The sequence below is a fragment of the Poeciliopsis prolifica genome, unplaced genomic scaffold, assembly GCF_027474105.1.
Source record: "Poeciliopsis prolifica strain line A6 unplaced genomic scaffold, Auburn_PproV2 SCAFFOLD026, whole genome shotgun sequence".
Taxonomy (NCBI): Eukaryota; Metazoa; Chordata; class Actinopteri; order Cyprinodontiformes; family Poeciliidae; genus Poeciliopsis; species Poeciliopsis prolifica.
The window spans coordinates 5694329-5708354 of record NW_026562401.1 but is presented as its reverse complement, the minus strand read 5'-3'; the positions used below and the strand labels follow the sequence as shown (position 1 = coordinate 5708354).

At 38.7% G+C, this 14026-nt stretch overlaps 2 protein-coding genes across 3 annotated transcripts; both read right to left on the bottom strand.

Annotated features, from left to right (window-relative positions):
- Window positions 1–120: 120 nt before the first annotated feature.
- Window positions 121–1874, bottom strand: LOC129371228 (histone H1-like). Its single transcript, XM_055047717.1, has 3 exons — window positions 1415–1874; window positions 757–1040; window positions 121–598 (listed from the first exon to the last, which is right to left on the bottom strand). The coding sequence occupies exons 1-3, from the start codon at window positions 1647–1649 to the stop codon at window positions 152–154; spliced, it is 966 nt and encodes a 321-aa protein (XP_054903692.1). The 5' UTR covers window positions 1650–1874; the 3' UTR covers window positions 121–151.
- A 538-nt stretch (window positions 1875–2412) lies between these two features.
- On the bottom strand, window positions 2413–14023 carry kel (Kell metallo-endopeptidase (Kell blood group)). 2 transcript variants are annotated; one of them, XM_055047695.1, is made up of 18 exons: window positions 13468–14018; window positions 11144–11441; window positions 10775–11059; window positions 8795–8916; window positions 8288–8446; window positions 8080–8151; window positions 7805–7993; window positions 7055–7215; window positions 6855–6972; window positions 6679–6774; window positions 6495–6593; window positions 6331–6408; window positions 5716–5822; window positions 5551–5640; window positions 5402–5469; window positions 3710–3870; window positions 3539–3628; window positions 2413–3081 (listed from the first exon to the last, which is right to left on the bottom strand). In XM_055047695.1, exons 1-18 carry the CDS (start codon window positions 13603–13605, stop codon window positions 2935–2937), a joined length of 2478 nt encoding a protein of 825 aa, XP_054903670.1. In that variant the 5' UTR covers window positions 13606–14018; the 3' UTR covers window positions 2413–2934. The 2 variants fall into 2 exon arrangements, with proteins under 2 accessions (XP_054903670.1, XP_054903671.1); XM_055047696.1 differs by lacking the exons at window positions 2413–3081; window positions 3539–3628; window positions 3710–3870 and adding an exon at window positions 3908–4047 and having other exon boundaries at window positions 13468–14023.
- Between the last annotated feature and the right edge of the window lie 3 nt (window positions 14024–14026).

Genomic DNA, 14026 nt, shown 5'->3' with positions numbered 1-14026 from the left:
TTTTTATTACAATCTGAAACAAAGCAGTTACAACATCTTCATATCAGTAATTAATGGGAAATAATGAAATGGATGAAAAGTTTTCATTCAACACAGTTAAAGCAACAAAGAATGGTCAGATTGATAAAAATACTTCAGTTTATTGCCAGTCTTAGTAGCTGTAGCTTCTCCTGTAACTCCTGCTAAGCTTTTTCTGCCGTTTTGAGCTTTTTTTAGGAAGTTTCCGACTTTGTGATTGCTTTTTCCTGGAAGATCTGACCTGTTTTGGTTTATGCCTATGTGTCTTTTTAGTCTTTGCTGTTGACGTTTGAGCTCGCAGGGATCGGTTCTTTCTGAGTTGAGGTCTCTTCCTGGCTTGTTTTTGGGGTTTTCTTATGGGTTTGGGTGACCGCTTTCTTTGTTTCTTGGACTTCGGTGATGCTTTGCCAGCATTTCTTTGCATTTTTTGTATTTTGGCTTTTGCTTTGGGCGGACTTTTGTTTTTTTTCTGTGCTTTTGTCTCTTCTGCAGGGTTTTTTTTGGTTGGAGTCTTCTTCCCTTGCTCTTGTAGGGCCTTCGGAGATGTTGTTTTGCTCGTCTTTACACTCTTTATTAGTTTCTGTTTTTAAAGGGATAAAAATGTAGACAGTAAAGCTGAATTGATATTTGACCAAACAGTTACGAAAATTTTAAGTCAACATTCGAACATCCCGTGAAAAATCATCTGGATGCAGAACTGAAATGCCACTCAGTGAAAGGAACAGGTTCAGTTTTTACCTTATTGTTGAGTTTCAGTGAGGTGTTTCTTGTAGTTCGCACCAGTGTCTTGTTGTTGACCAGCTGCTCCGTCACCACCTTAACTTGCCGATTGTTCTTTGCAACATCATAGCCTTCGGCGGCCAGTGTCTCCTTGAGCTCATCCATTGAGATGCCCCCTTTATGTTTGCACTGGGATACCACATTGAGGATGAGCTTGGAAACCTGCTGCTTCGAGAACTTTGCCGTGGGTGCATTATCAGCTTTCTTTTCAATCTGATGTTTGAAAAGACGAACGGGAGTCTCTGAAACATGAGAAGGTTTTAATTCTAGCTCTTAAATTTTATTTTGTATTGTTAAATAAACTGAAAGATGTGGAAAATAAAATCAATTCAAAATCGGAGGATGCCAAGTTTAAGAAATGTAAAATGTTCTCAGTCTAAGTAGTTTAAGACGTAGCTGGAAGGAGCTGAACATAAAGATTTAAATTTTGTAATTGGTTAAATCTTTGACATCAGATGAGCTGAAGCCATTTATCTTTCAGGCTAAGATATGCTATATCTCACGCTGTTTGCATTGTTTTTAGAGTTGGCTGTTTTGGCTCTTAATCTCTTTGTAAAGTTGCATAGTGACAATAAATTCAGCAATTAACCTGAAACTTTCTTTAGATTTTACTCACTTGGAAGTGCAGCTACGGCTGCTGGTTCCTCCCGAGGAAGAACGACTCGTTTCAGAAGCCGACCTAGACGTTTGGCTCCGGCTTTTCCAAGGCCTCTTCCGGCTGGGTTTTTTGAGGGATTATTCTGGTGTTTTGACACGCCTAATAGTTTCTTCTCATTTGATTTAACACTGATGGAAGCATTTTCCTTGGCACCTCCGTGCAAAGATTTTTTTGCTCCGTTTTTTTTCTTCATTTTATGAAAGCATCAGACATTGTAACCCAGAAAGAAATCTAAGACACAGAAGCTAATTTAAAATGGCCAGAGTTTTTTTTCAAAATTATGCTTTGTTGCATTTAAAAACAAACAACTGTTTTGTATGGGTTTTTTTATTTTACAAATCTGTTCCCATAGCAACTTAATAACAGCTGTGATTAAGCTCTTGAGATGTGCCAGAGCTATTTCAAATTAGTTTGTTTGTGTTTAAATATTATAATAAACTGAAGGCACTTGAATTTTTCAGTGCAGACTGGATGTTTTGGCAAATCATGCTAATTTGTAGCTTTTTGCAATAAACAAACTAAACAGAACCATTTAAATAGCCCAACAGAACCAATCTTATGCATGGTGTCTACAAATTAAAAATGAAAATGCAACTTTTAATCACTTCTGGTGACTTAAACGCATTAAACTCATTCATTACAAGAGTCTGGAAAATGTATAGGTTTCTCCAGTAAGACCAGATGCTATTTTTTTTGGTCTTATTTGATTCTACTTGTTCCCATTTCCAGAAATGGCAGCCACTAATATCTTCTCTCTGTCACGTCTCAGTGGCAACGCCGCTGTTCCTTTAACTTTGACCTTCTAGACAATGAATTCAAATGCATCTTTGCGAAAATAGGTGCTCCTCTGTCTCTATGTATCCGTTTTGCTTTTTAGAAATGTCATAACAGAACATTTGAACATTATTTTCTGTTTTGCTCAAAATCTTGCAGGATATCTCTCCAATCAGAGCAGATAGAGTCCAGAACCAATTTTTATTGATTTGAATCAACACTCTTTGAGTTGTTACAAAATTCCTGATTCTTTTAAATCTTCACAGATAAACAACTTCTTTCAGAATTAATAGATTTATTTGTATTTAAGTTAGAGGCCCAGAGAAGCAAAATTGTCATAATTTGTGTTTTTGTGAGATATACCTGGATAAAATGCAATAAACAAATTCTTCCTCTGAGAGTGATATTATTAACAGCAGACAGTTCACATAAAACAAGTGGCTTATACTTCCTTCGTTAAAACTCTCACCACTGAATAAAGTGATATTAACAACAAAAAAATCTAATGTTATCTAAACCAATCCCAAACAATTTGTGCAAGTAGTGCAATTTGCATCATATTAGAAAAACAACCAGGACTAATAAAAAACGGCAGTGTTGAAGTGTACATATATATATATATTATAAAAGTTTTAATCATGTGAATATTCCTGAACCCAGAATATTTCTGGGGTTGAAGTCCAGCTCGTCGTTACAGACTGTGGTCAGCATGCTTGTGATTTGTCCTGCTGAGCTCTAATTGAGCACTGTGGGCTTGTTGGACACAGACCAGACTCGGCACACATGACCGGGATCAAGAAGGAGGCGTCCAGAGGCATGGACTCACCGTCTGGGTCAGTGTCACAGCTGACCTGCCGGCCAACAAATCATTACACTTAGTGGCTCAGAAAGATAGATAAAACAGCAGGCAAGTCAAGCTGGTAATGGAGAGATTCATTCATTCATTCATTATTTCCTGTTTTTCTTATTTCTTTCCTCTTTCTCTCCCTTTCCTTCATTCTTTTCCTCTTTTTCCTTCCTTCTCCCTTTCTCTCCATCTTTCTTTTTTCCTTGCTTTCTTTCTTCCTGGCCTCCTTTGTCCTCTCTCTTTCCTCCTTACCCTGTCTTTCCTTCGCTCTAGCTTTTTTTCCTACTTTCCTTCTTTCTTCCACTTTCTTGCTCTTTGCTGCTTTACTTCTTCCATTATCTTTCTCTCCTTACTTCTTCCTCTCCTTCCTTCTTTCTCTCTTTTTCTCCATCCATCTATCCATGCATGCCAGCCACACCGTTGTGTTGGTTGTTAGGATGAGGAAAGGCCAATATAGTTACCTGAGAGAAAGATCTGAAAAACAGCTGCGTGTGATGCAACCCTGAAACCGAAGTGTCTGCAGGATTCTGGCTTAGACTCTGATGATAGGCCTGAGGAAAGAGGAAAACATGTGAAAGGACAGACGTAAAGTGCTTTGCACAAAACTCTGTAGCTTTAATATGCTTCCTTACCTGCAGCGCCACCTGCAGTGCAGAGTATTGCAACCACACCTCCTCCTGCTGCACCGTAGGCAGAATTGTCGCCCGAACTTGTCCTGCTTTTTCAGTAGCTTTGAGGTAGTGAGTCCACACACATTCTCCCACAGCACGCATAGCCGGGTGGTGAGAATAAACTGCAACACAACAGACACAGACATCATAGTTTAATATAGACAAAACTGATCCACTTTTACCACGGTGACAATGGAAAAATGGACACTGAACACATCACCGCTTTTCTCTGTAAATATATTCCTAATGTGGTTCTTATGATGAAATTCAGGCCACGCATCAGTGACAGTCCAAGTAATCTACACATACAAAAAAAATTAATTAGCCTGTAGCAAAATCTATCTAAAATACTATTTTATCATAAATCAACCACAATATGAAATTCCTCAAAAGATTTCTAACAAATGAGTCAGAAAAACATTTGTCAACGAACCATTCTAGAGAGTCTTATTTCTTTATTAACCTGTTTAATCCCAATTTCTTTCTTGCAAAATAAATGAGTGCATTTCAATGCTTGGATCTCCCTAACACGTGATATTTATGAATTATTACATTTTATGTTGGTTATTTTAGTGAAAATGTTGGTTTTATACTCGGCAACAATTGTTGCCGGTGGGAAACTGCATCAACTGAATTATACAAATCTGGCTTATTTATACATTTAAAAAAAATAACAAAAATCATAAGTCTGGTCATGTGATCTGTCATACTATTTACACAAAATTGATATTGGTTAGAGTAGATATCCTATTATTTTATTTTAAAACTTCAGTTATCTGCCAAAAGTCAAAACAATTCTTTTGGAGCTTCTAAAGTTAGAAGAAATGTATGGTAAAATCATTTCCTATATTTAACCAGGTAAAACCCCATTGGGGTCCAGATCTCATTCGTAAGAGGGATCTGGAAAGAAATTTTGCAACACTCAACAACCTGGTATACAAAAGTAAAACAAATGAAACCATAAATAGAAAGTAGAAATAAGTGTGCCGTTTTTCCATTAAAGTAATAAGCAACATGCTCATTAAGAGTGACCTTTACGGCCACGGACAGCAAGACTCCACTGTTGAAAGAAAGCATGCAGGTATTCTGCACATCATGTTCAGAGGAGGGATGATACAGCACATCACTCCAAAGTCACTTCTGAAATTTAGAGTCAGGAAATTGTCAGAGCCGCTCTTGATAACAGCGTACAGATAAACTGAGGATTGGATTCTTAAGCAAGACAAGTATCCCAAAGAAGAGTCAAGAAAACTCTCATCTGTAGTTTCAGAAATAAAAACATTAAGCGACAAGAATCACTCAATCTGCTGACTTGAATCCTTTAAAGCAGGAATATTGTTTATTTGGTGACATTTTGTAGCACAATCAAGTAACTATGTTACCTTAAGTTTGTTATGGAAATGTGCTATCAAACAATTAAAAAAAAAAACCTTTTGACTTTTTTATTACAAAGATTATGCTTAATAAAGTCCAGCTAATTGACTATCTAATGTGATGCTTTGAAACTGGCTTGTGTCTCTTTCAGAAGCTTCTACTCTTTCCGACACACTTGCAATCAAAATCTGAATGCGTAGTAATGAGCACAAAATGCAACATAATGCAAGACCAAACGTCAAAAACACAAATCAGAGCAGAAATGTACACTTTTCTTACTCTCAGGAAGAAACAGATGAAAGATATCTTTAGCAACAAGGAAACCCACTGCACCATAATTCATGGCCCTGTTCACAAGAAAAGAAGCGGGTTGTGATCAGATCAACAAATAATACATTCAGCAATGCTTTTCCTTGAACACAACTTACTTTGGATAGGTGGGGTGGAAAAGAGGAGGGACGAACATTCCCATTGGGAAGAGAAGCCCATTACTCACCAGAGAGGGCGCGACAGACAGACTGAAATAAATATGAGAGGATTATTGCATGTTTATCCAGAATTTAGTAGTTAAATGTGGTAAAGGAGAAACGTACATGTCAGCATCCTCAGTCTGTGCAGCCAAGAGTTTACTGCGTCTCTTCTGCCAAAGGGAAAGTAGCTGAAGGTAGTTGGTAAAGAAGCTGCTGGAGCTGACTGTCACCTGAAATGATTGACGTGACTGGATCAGAGGTTATTTTGTCTGTTTGCAGTAAAAAAATAAAAAATAAAAAATTGCTCTTGTCAGAGAAGAGCAATTTTAATACCCCCTTTCAGGAATAGCTGTTTAGATTTTGTGATTTTTTTATTTATTTCGGCATTGGATGTTTTTTCCAAACTGCCCCGTGCATGATAATTGTCAAAGGGATATTTTTTGTTTGTTAAGCATTAGCTTGAACCTTTGAGGGAAGTCCTCAATTGTTTATTGCCAGCTTCTTAATTTTATTGATACTTCAAGGACACACACACTGCACAGCAATGCTACTCTGGTCATGCATTGTGCCATGTTCAGGTATTCAAAACCCTCAAACCTCTTTTCTGCTTTGAAAGATTTTAACCACAACCAAACCCACTGAATTTTGGAGGGATTTTATGTGACACACAAAAACAGCTGGTTACTTAGAAATTAAAAATCACATAGAATTAAGAGTTTTTATTTATTTGTTGCTTACCTCAGAAAATAGTAGGTCAAGATCATCTTCATTAGAAATATCCTTTGAGGACAGAAGTCTTGGAGGTGAGGAATAAACCTGGAGAAAGAAAAGTTCCAATAATTTTAAAACTGTAAACAACATACAGACTAATTCAAATCTGGAAATTCCTATTTCCTTTTCACCTTGTCAATGAAATGCTGAAAAGACTTTTGATCTTTCCACCTGAGATCCGTTATTTTGGAAACGAAGGCAAAAAAGACGTTTTCAATAATTTCTTCTGTCTGTTATTGGGGGGGAATGCAAACTGTGTTAGATGGAGGTTTAAATCATTTAATCAGTTCAGTTTGTGTTATGGTGTCACTTCACCTCTCGACGTGCTGCCGTCTCACTGAGAAGATGTGTGAGAACTGTATCAAATCCTCTTTTGGTCTCCAGTACGCAGTGTTTCCAGCGTGGGACTTCCTGGTGAAAAGTCCCAACACATGACTCAATTAATCCATTCACACTTCTGCTTTTTTTTTGATCAAGTCATGCTGACTGACCTCTTCGATGTTCCCCAGTGCCAAAGAAAAATTCTTTGCCGTTTCTGAAAATCTGGAATCCATGGCGGGCATCAGGGTGTGCAACAGATTCAGGACCATAAAGGTGTGAAGAATTCCGCTTTGCCCAATAAAGTGGCAAGAAAAGATTTTAAAAAAGCACTCTGAGGTAGTAAAATCCTGTTTCAATGACGTCATATTACCTGTTGCTCATTTCAGGCTTATGCAACCAATTGTTGATGATGCGGGACATTTGAACGATGTAAGGTAAGTTGTGTAGGAGGACATGATCGTCTGCTGTGAGGGACAGAGGATGGAAAGCAGCCTGCAGACAGCCCAACCAGTCAATAGCAGGGGCCTGGCTCTGTGGGAGAATATTTATTTTCATCTGTAAAATTATGTTTCCAGAGAAAGAAGTGATTGGTGCCACTGGTATTGATTTAAAAGTTTTAAGGTGGATTCTGTTCCCTCTCTGCTGAGCCTAGGGTGGCATTTGTAGATCAAGAAGAAATAGAAAACAAGATGTTGTTACTCAAAGTACTTTACCCTGTGGTAATATACCAACATTACTCACTGTAAGTAAAAGGTTAACTTTTATTTTGAAAAAAATATATATTTGGTAAGGTGACCTAACACATTTATATAAAGTGTTTTCACCAAATCCTTTTAAAATATCTTTGATGACTCCTTAAATTAACCTTAAAAATGTATCCAATGCAAATATTATCACGGATCTCCAACATGTGGTGTGCTGCGCTCAGATGTTGTAAAAATATGTCAAAGGATGTACAATATAAAAAGTTTAAGTCATAAAGCTTTGAAAATTATTTTCTGGTTAGTCCTGAATTGAGACAGTAGTTAATCTAACCCTAATTGTGGACTTTCTCTGTATTTAGCAGAATCCTTAAATGTCTGAAACAATGAAACACGGACAGAGCAGACCGGACTTGCACCTGTAGATCTCTTATTGTCATCCGCTGATAGAGCTGTCCCTTTGACAGGCGGTACTGCAGGGGTGAAGCGGCGACAGCGAGCTCTGAGGACAGAGAGATGAACGTGCCAACGTGGAGCATACTCATGGACGGCGGGGATCCCAGGAAAGCCAGATAGCTCTGACATGATGCCAGGAAGGGACGTAGAGTCTGCATTCAAATATACTCTGTTAGATTAAACCTCAGCTTTAATCTGGGAAATATCTATTGCAGAAATTAGGACATGAATGACCAACCTCAGCTTTAGCTCTTGACTTTTGCGTTGTATCGTCCCACTCAATTGGGATCAATAGATCCGGCTGATCAATCTGTTAATAAGAGGATGAACGCTCGAGTTAAGACAATAACATCATTCTCACTTTGTTTACATCAACTCCAAAATTACTCTAACAGAGTAACTCTAAAACATTTGGGTGTTAAATATCAGAGAATTAAGACACTGGCCTGAATGTATCTCTTTGTCCTGTTGCTGGCAGCTTCATTCGGGTCTTTGCCTACGTAGAGGTTGAAGAATGGAAACGTCCCATATTCTCTCATTAACAAACCCAGGGTGTAGTTGAAATCAGTCCTATTCCACTCTCCAGACACAGCCCAGCCTCCCAACTGTATGCAGATACACAGAGAGAAATAAGGAAGAAAGAGGATAACAAATTGACTAGGTGGGTTGGCTGAGATTTTAGATCTGAAGTCTATGATGTGGGGAATAATTGATTAGCTTTGTTTCCTCATGTTGTGAAATATTGTACAATATGGGAAAATTATAAAAAACATTCTAATATAAAAGGTTGGAACAAGGTTAGTTTGACAATCTGATATTGTGGTGACATTTTCTCAGATTTTTTTCATGCTTAATGACTGAAACAAGGATGAAACCATCACCACTACAAAGAGCCTATCAGTTACATCATAAACTGTCTTGAATGAGTTTTAAAAGACACACCATGTTCATACCTTCTGGATGAGTCTGAGAAATGGCTCTGCCCCCGCAGCTTCCAGAGATCTGGTGTCTAAGCAGGAATGGTAGAAGTCTTTAGTCTTCTGAACTGCTGCGCTGCTTGAACTTTGGTTGCTCTCTGGTAGACAGATAGACAATATTTAATCCAATTTTTATTAAATCTTTATCCTGGTCAATTTCTCCATTTCCTGTAAAGCTGCAATCACCATGTACGACAGAGTGAGGAGGTGATGCTCCAAGCCTCTACTGACCACACATCCTATATAAATATCCAAAATGATTGGATATTTTGGTTTTACATACACACATGAACTTTAATGCAAAAGCACAATGTAGTGTTGGTCCACACTTTGCTTCTACAAGGTCACACTCCTCTAATGTCCAGAGGAGTGTGATTCCCTCCTCGCTTCTGCATGAAACATTTTGCATTACACTTGGTAATTACTGCTTGGCAGCAGCTGCTTAGTCATGGAAACCTGTTCCATGAAGCTCTTTGCATGGCTGTTTAGTTCCTCTAATGGTTGTGTCACATTTTGGATGAACATGGGACTGAATACAGGGATTCACTGAGCCACTGAGGTTAACCCATTCATTCGGAGCAAAATTGTTGAAATAGTCTGCATGCCAAGATGTATAATTTTATATACTTGTTGTCATTGAACGTATCTCCAAACAAAGATATGGAGCAATGACTTTAGTCTATGCAGATTTTTCTGTTGTTGTTTTATAGAAGTGAGTTTTTTCATATCTTAAACATTTTTATATTTCTTTTGGTGAAATATCACCACAACTCCATTAAAGCACAATTTGCCAAGCTACCTTACTCCATTTAGCCCATGTATTTGTTTTGTAACTCCAACACAGTGCATGGCAATAATACAATAATTTGTCAACCTGACGTTTCCTTCTTTGTGACGCTTCTAGTTTTTGAAAGCATGCTTTTGCATTTTCGTTAAAGGTGACCTATTATGCTTCCTTGAATAGGTTCATGGGCTCAAACTTTTTTTTGCACAAAGCCATTCTTAGACAATGATGGTCTGGTCAGTTATGAATATTTTGAGTTCCTTTCAGAATGAGCTGTTTTAGGGCATCTTGTCACTTTAAATCCAACTAAGATACTGCTGGCCACGCCCCCAACTCAAAGTTTACACTCAGGACTGCAAACAGGCACACAATTATACAACCATATGTCTTTGAGAAGCATGAGTAGAGACTCCTGCGTTTGGGCTGTTTTTTTTTTTTTTTTAAGCAGTTTAGACCCAAGTGGAAGCACAAAAATGTGCAAAATGTGAATTATCGTGATATGCTTGTGCCTGCCTCATGCCAATGTTTTGGTCCTGCTTCACAAAACATGACAGATGGATCTGTTCACATGGATCCAGCAAAGGATCCATGTGAACAGTGATTACATTGTTCAAATATCTTGGCCAGGAGGCAAAAAATAACACGTCTCACTCTGTGTTATCCCCCTTCATGGGGGATAAATTGCATTTTGCCGTATCCCCGGCACCCACAGCCATCTTCAAGCCCTCAGCCCAAACACTTACAGCTTCCCCAGTCGCTAGTTTGATTACATAGATTCAGCACAAACTCCATTCCTCCCCACCAATCTCAGAGCCTTGATTTATCCTTTTGAAGCTCTGGTTGACAACACACACTCTTTCTTTGGGAGACTCTCCAATGCTTTCTTTCTTTTTTGCCTAGATTTAGTTTCCATTGTGTTCCACCTCGTTGTTTCCAGCCTCATCTCTTGCTTCAAGGATTAAAGCAAGAAAATCTAAACTATCATCCTCTCCATTGTTACCTCCATCATGTCAACCATTATGCTCCATAGACTCTCCTGCATTGGCTGTATCTACAGTTTCCTCCAGCACAGTATTTTTCCCTCAGAGTATCCCAAGTGCACCATAACCAGATCAATAAATCAACCAGCTGCACATATTGGAAATTAGAAAAAGCTTCAGATTGTTTCCTACCTAAAATCCCTCTGAGATACTGCAGCAGCAGAGTTTTTCGGCTCAGAGTCGCGTCTTCTCCCAGTCTTCTGTGTTCTGTTTTATTCTGTTTGTCTGTTTCTGCTAACCTTTCAATCGGGTTTTGTGAATGACTCAGTATACTGTGACTTCTTTGTCTCCCTTTGCTTTTGAGTCTTTTTGAACCACACATGGACACAAAGTAATCACAGGGCTGGATGAAGGGGTCAGTGGACACGGAAAAACGAGCAGCAGCCCACTGACAGGCAGTAGAAACACACGGAGTTACTGTAGGACACAGTGAAAAAGGAGAGTTAGACAAGTTGGCAATCCATTTTAATTTGTTGTTCATAATTGGTTCTGGAGGCCTACCGTTTGCTGCATTGTTTCCACTCCCTGTGTGCAGAATGTGGTGAAGGTAGTAGACTAGTCCCACAATGCCAATTCCTATAAAAAATACTAGAAGAAGACCGAACAATCTCTGAGGTGTTACCCACGTCGACTTTTCTTGACGCTCTGTGTTTAATAGTTCTTGTTGCACAGGCTGGAGTGGGTTCTGTTGCTGGAGCTGGTGGGAATGCTGAGGTTGTTCTGTCAGCTGCAGCTGAGGTGGAGGCTGTAGCCGGCTCTCGGGTTCTGGGCGTGACTTTGAGTGGTCCGATTGCTGAGGCTGGAAGAGGGTGAAGGAAACAAAACTGTAAGAAAATCTATGGACACACGCCAAACTTACAGCGACTTGCAAAAGCATTCACATTTCCATGATGAAACAAAAACGTCTTTGTACTTTCATTGGGATTTTATGTAACAGACCAACTGTTGCACAGATCTGCTCATGGGTTCAGATATGGGTGCATGAACACACACATTAGTGTGCCACTCTGCAACACTTCTTTCTTCTTTCTGGTTTTTACTGGCAGGTGACATCTGACGTTAAGATGCATTATCGCCATCTACTATCACGCTGCAGCACTTCTCAGCAGGTGAAAGAAATCTGGTCCAATCAGCAGTGCCCTCAGCTCAGAATCCATCAAACATCTGTCTGGTTTTGCAACAGAGCTGAGGAAGGAAAACACAAGACTCCAAAGCAGCATTTCATGGGAATTGGATTCAATAAGGACTAACGACTCGGTTCAAATGCAGAATCTATTGCATTTAACAGTTTGCATTGCTCGTTTTTTTTACACTTTGGCTCTATTAAATGTATATTCAAAATATTTAATTTAAAAACCCAATGTCCTGAGGAAAAAAAAATGTAATTCCAAAATGTTTGGATTTGTTTGATTCAACCAAACACATAATTGGATCATTTAATTCTTGAATTCATGGTCAAAATTCTGACAGAAATGTCTAAGGTTAGAAATGGAATTGGTCATTTAGATAAATTACCAACTTTAAACAAAATGTCTAAAATGCATGTTAAAAAAATTTGTATGGGTTTTCTTTTTTCATTTTCATTGAGTCACACTGGTGAAAATAAAAATGATTGAGTGAAATCCTTAAGTCTCTTCAAGTCCTCCTTTTCAAGTGTGGGAAGCCATAAAATTATACAACACTTGACACCAATGTAAAAAAGCATAATGCTGAGGTAAAGTTCTGTGTCTGCAAGGTGAGGATTAGTCCCTTTGTTTCTGTCCACACTGCAATACACTGCAGAGGCAGCTTTATGCAGCAGGGACACGTTTCAGCAGGAACAGGAACCTCAGTAGGAGTTAATGGAGAGTGATATTTTCTCTTCAGAGAAGCAGGAAGTCATAGGTTACCTGTAGATTAAGAAACTGATGGATTTGAAGCTTAAGAAAATCTGTACTATATATTTTTTAGAAATTGCTTGAGGTACTAGTTAGAAACAAATCCATTTTTTTCCTCCACTACTCTAAACATTTTCTCAAACTAAAAATATTTTCCAGAACAAAAAGACATTGTGTGTTGGATCAGGCTGTTGCAAAGCGACGGATTTATTGTAAGACAGTTTTATTCATTTTTACAAGGCAATAAAAATTAAACACGCAGTGAACAGAAAAACACAGATAAAGTTGCGCTTGATATTTGACAAGTTGAGCTGTTTGAGTCTTTGCAACAATTTTTACACCATAATATGGCCGTTTTTTTTTTTTACTTAATGCTTTCTGAAGCCCAAACATCAACATGTCATGCTGTTTTTTTCCGAGTTTTGATTTGTGTATTTTTTGTTTTTATTATAGATGGAATTTAAACAAATCTCAAATTTTACGTGATATAGGTTGAAAATAACATACTAAAAATTGCTGACCTATTGCATTTGTTCACGACTCTTCAGGGAAGTGTTGGACCGCACCCAAGTGAGTTTATTTAACCCCTGAAATAAAGTTTCTGACACGAGCCAACGCTAAATGCTCTCCATTTAATACCATCTTTCCTACAGCATTATGTACCATTTCCTGTTTTTAATTTTTTTTTTTAGTATTTTCTTCTGAAATTTGTCAAAACATATTTTGCTCTTGAAACAAGTTTTGAAAGCAAATTTGTAAAAATATTACTTTTGTCAAGTAATATCCAGATTACAAGTTTTCTGCTGATGACGTGTTGGTCGTGACCGTCAGGTGTTCTTTTTTTTTTTTTTCCGGACTCAACTTTTTCCCATTGAACGCGGCAGACGAACATGCAGAAGCTGGTTGGTTCCTCGTGATCAAGCAGCCTTATTAACACGCAGAGCTTACCTGAAGCTCGATTGAAGCTTGACTCATTCTTGCCCCGTTTCTGTCGCTACTATGGCGTTCAGGTTTCACACGCGCCTCCTGCTGCGTCAAAGTGCCGTCATCTCTGCTCTGTATCTCTTCGTCGCCCTCTTTCCTCATCTGACCCTCCGATAAAGAACAACTCCGCAGGTTTCGTCTTCACCTCTTCAAAACCCAAATAAAGCAGGGAGCAGCCCTCCGCTCTCCATGGACAGGGATCACTTTTTGATTCCGACAACAGCAGAACATGTTTCTTCTTTTCTTTTTTTTTTTCTTTTTGTCTGTTTGCGGTATTAAAGAGTGTCAGATCAGAGAGCTGTGATTGGTGAGTAAACACCAACACATGCTTATACATTTGCGTTAAGTGGGAGGCAAGTTTGTCTTCCTGGAAAGGACCTCTGCGCGTTGCACACGCACGTTTGCTATCGTCATTATCAGTGCCGCACATGGCTGGGAGGAACTGATAGAGCGGCCTGGAGGGCCCGTCCCGACAGAAAACAAGTTTCACTGGTGTCACGTGGAGAGTAACTTGTCAAAAATA

What these genes read in the sequence shown, in the direction of transcription:
- LOC129371228 (XM_055047717.1), bottom strand. Translation starts at nt 1,649, where the DNA reads ATGAAGAAAAAAAACGGAGCAAAAAAATCTTTGCACGGAGGTGCCAAG. An exon ending in AGCCGTAGCTGCACTTCCAA is followed by an intron (nt 1,041 to 1,414) that starts GTGAGTAAAATC and finishes CTCATGTTTCAG; the next exon opens with AGACTCCCGTTCGTCTTTTC. An exon ending in CACTGAAACTCAACAATAAG is followed by an intron (nt 599 to 756) that starts GTAAAAACTGAA and finishes CTTTAAAAACAG; the next exon opens with AAACTAATAAAGAGTGTAAA.
- kel (XM_055047695.1), bottom strand. Translation starts at nt 13,605, where the DNA reads ATGAGGAAAGAGGGCGACGAAGAGATACAGAGCAGAGATGACGGCACT. An exon ending in TGGAAACAATGCAGCAAACG is followed by an intron (nt 11,060 to 11,143) that starts GTAGGCCTCCAG and finishes TGTGTCCTACAG; the next exon opens with TAACTCCGTGTGTTTCTACT. An exon ending in TTGACCTACTATTTTCTGAG is followed by an intron (nt 5,823 to 6,330) that starts GTAAGCAACAAA and finishes CAATCATTTCAG; the next exon opens with GTGACAGTCAGCTCCAGCAG.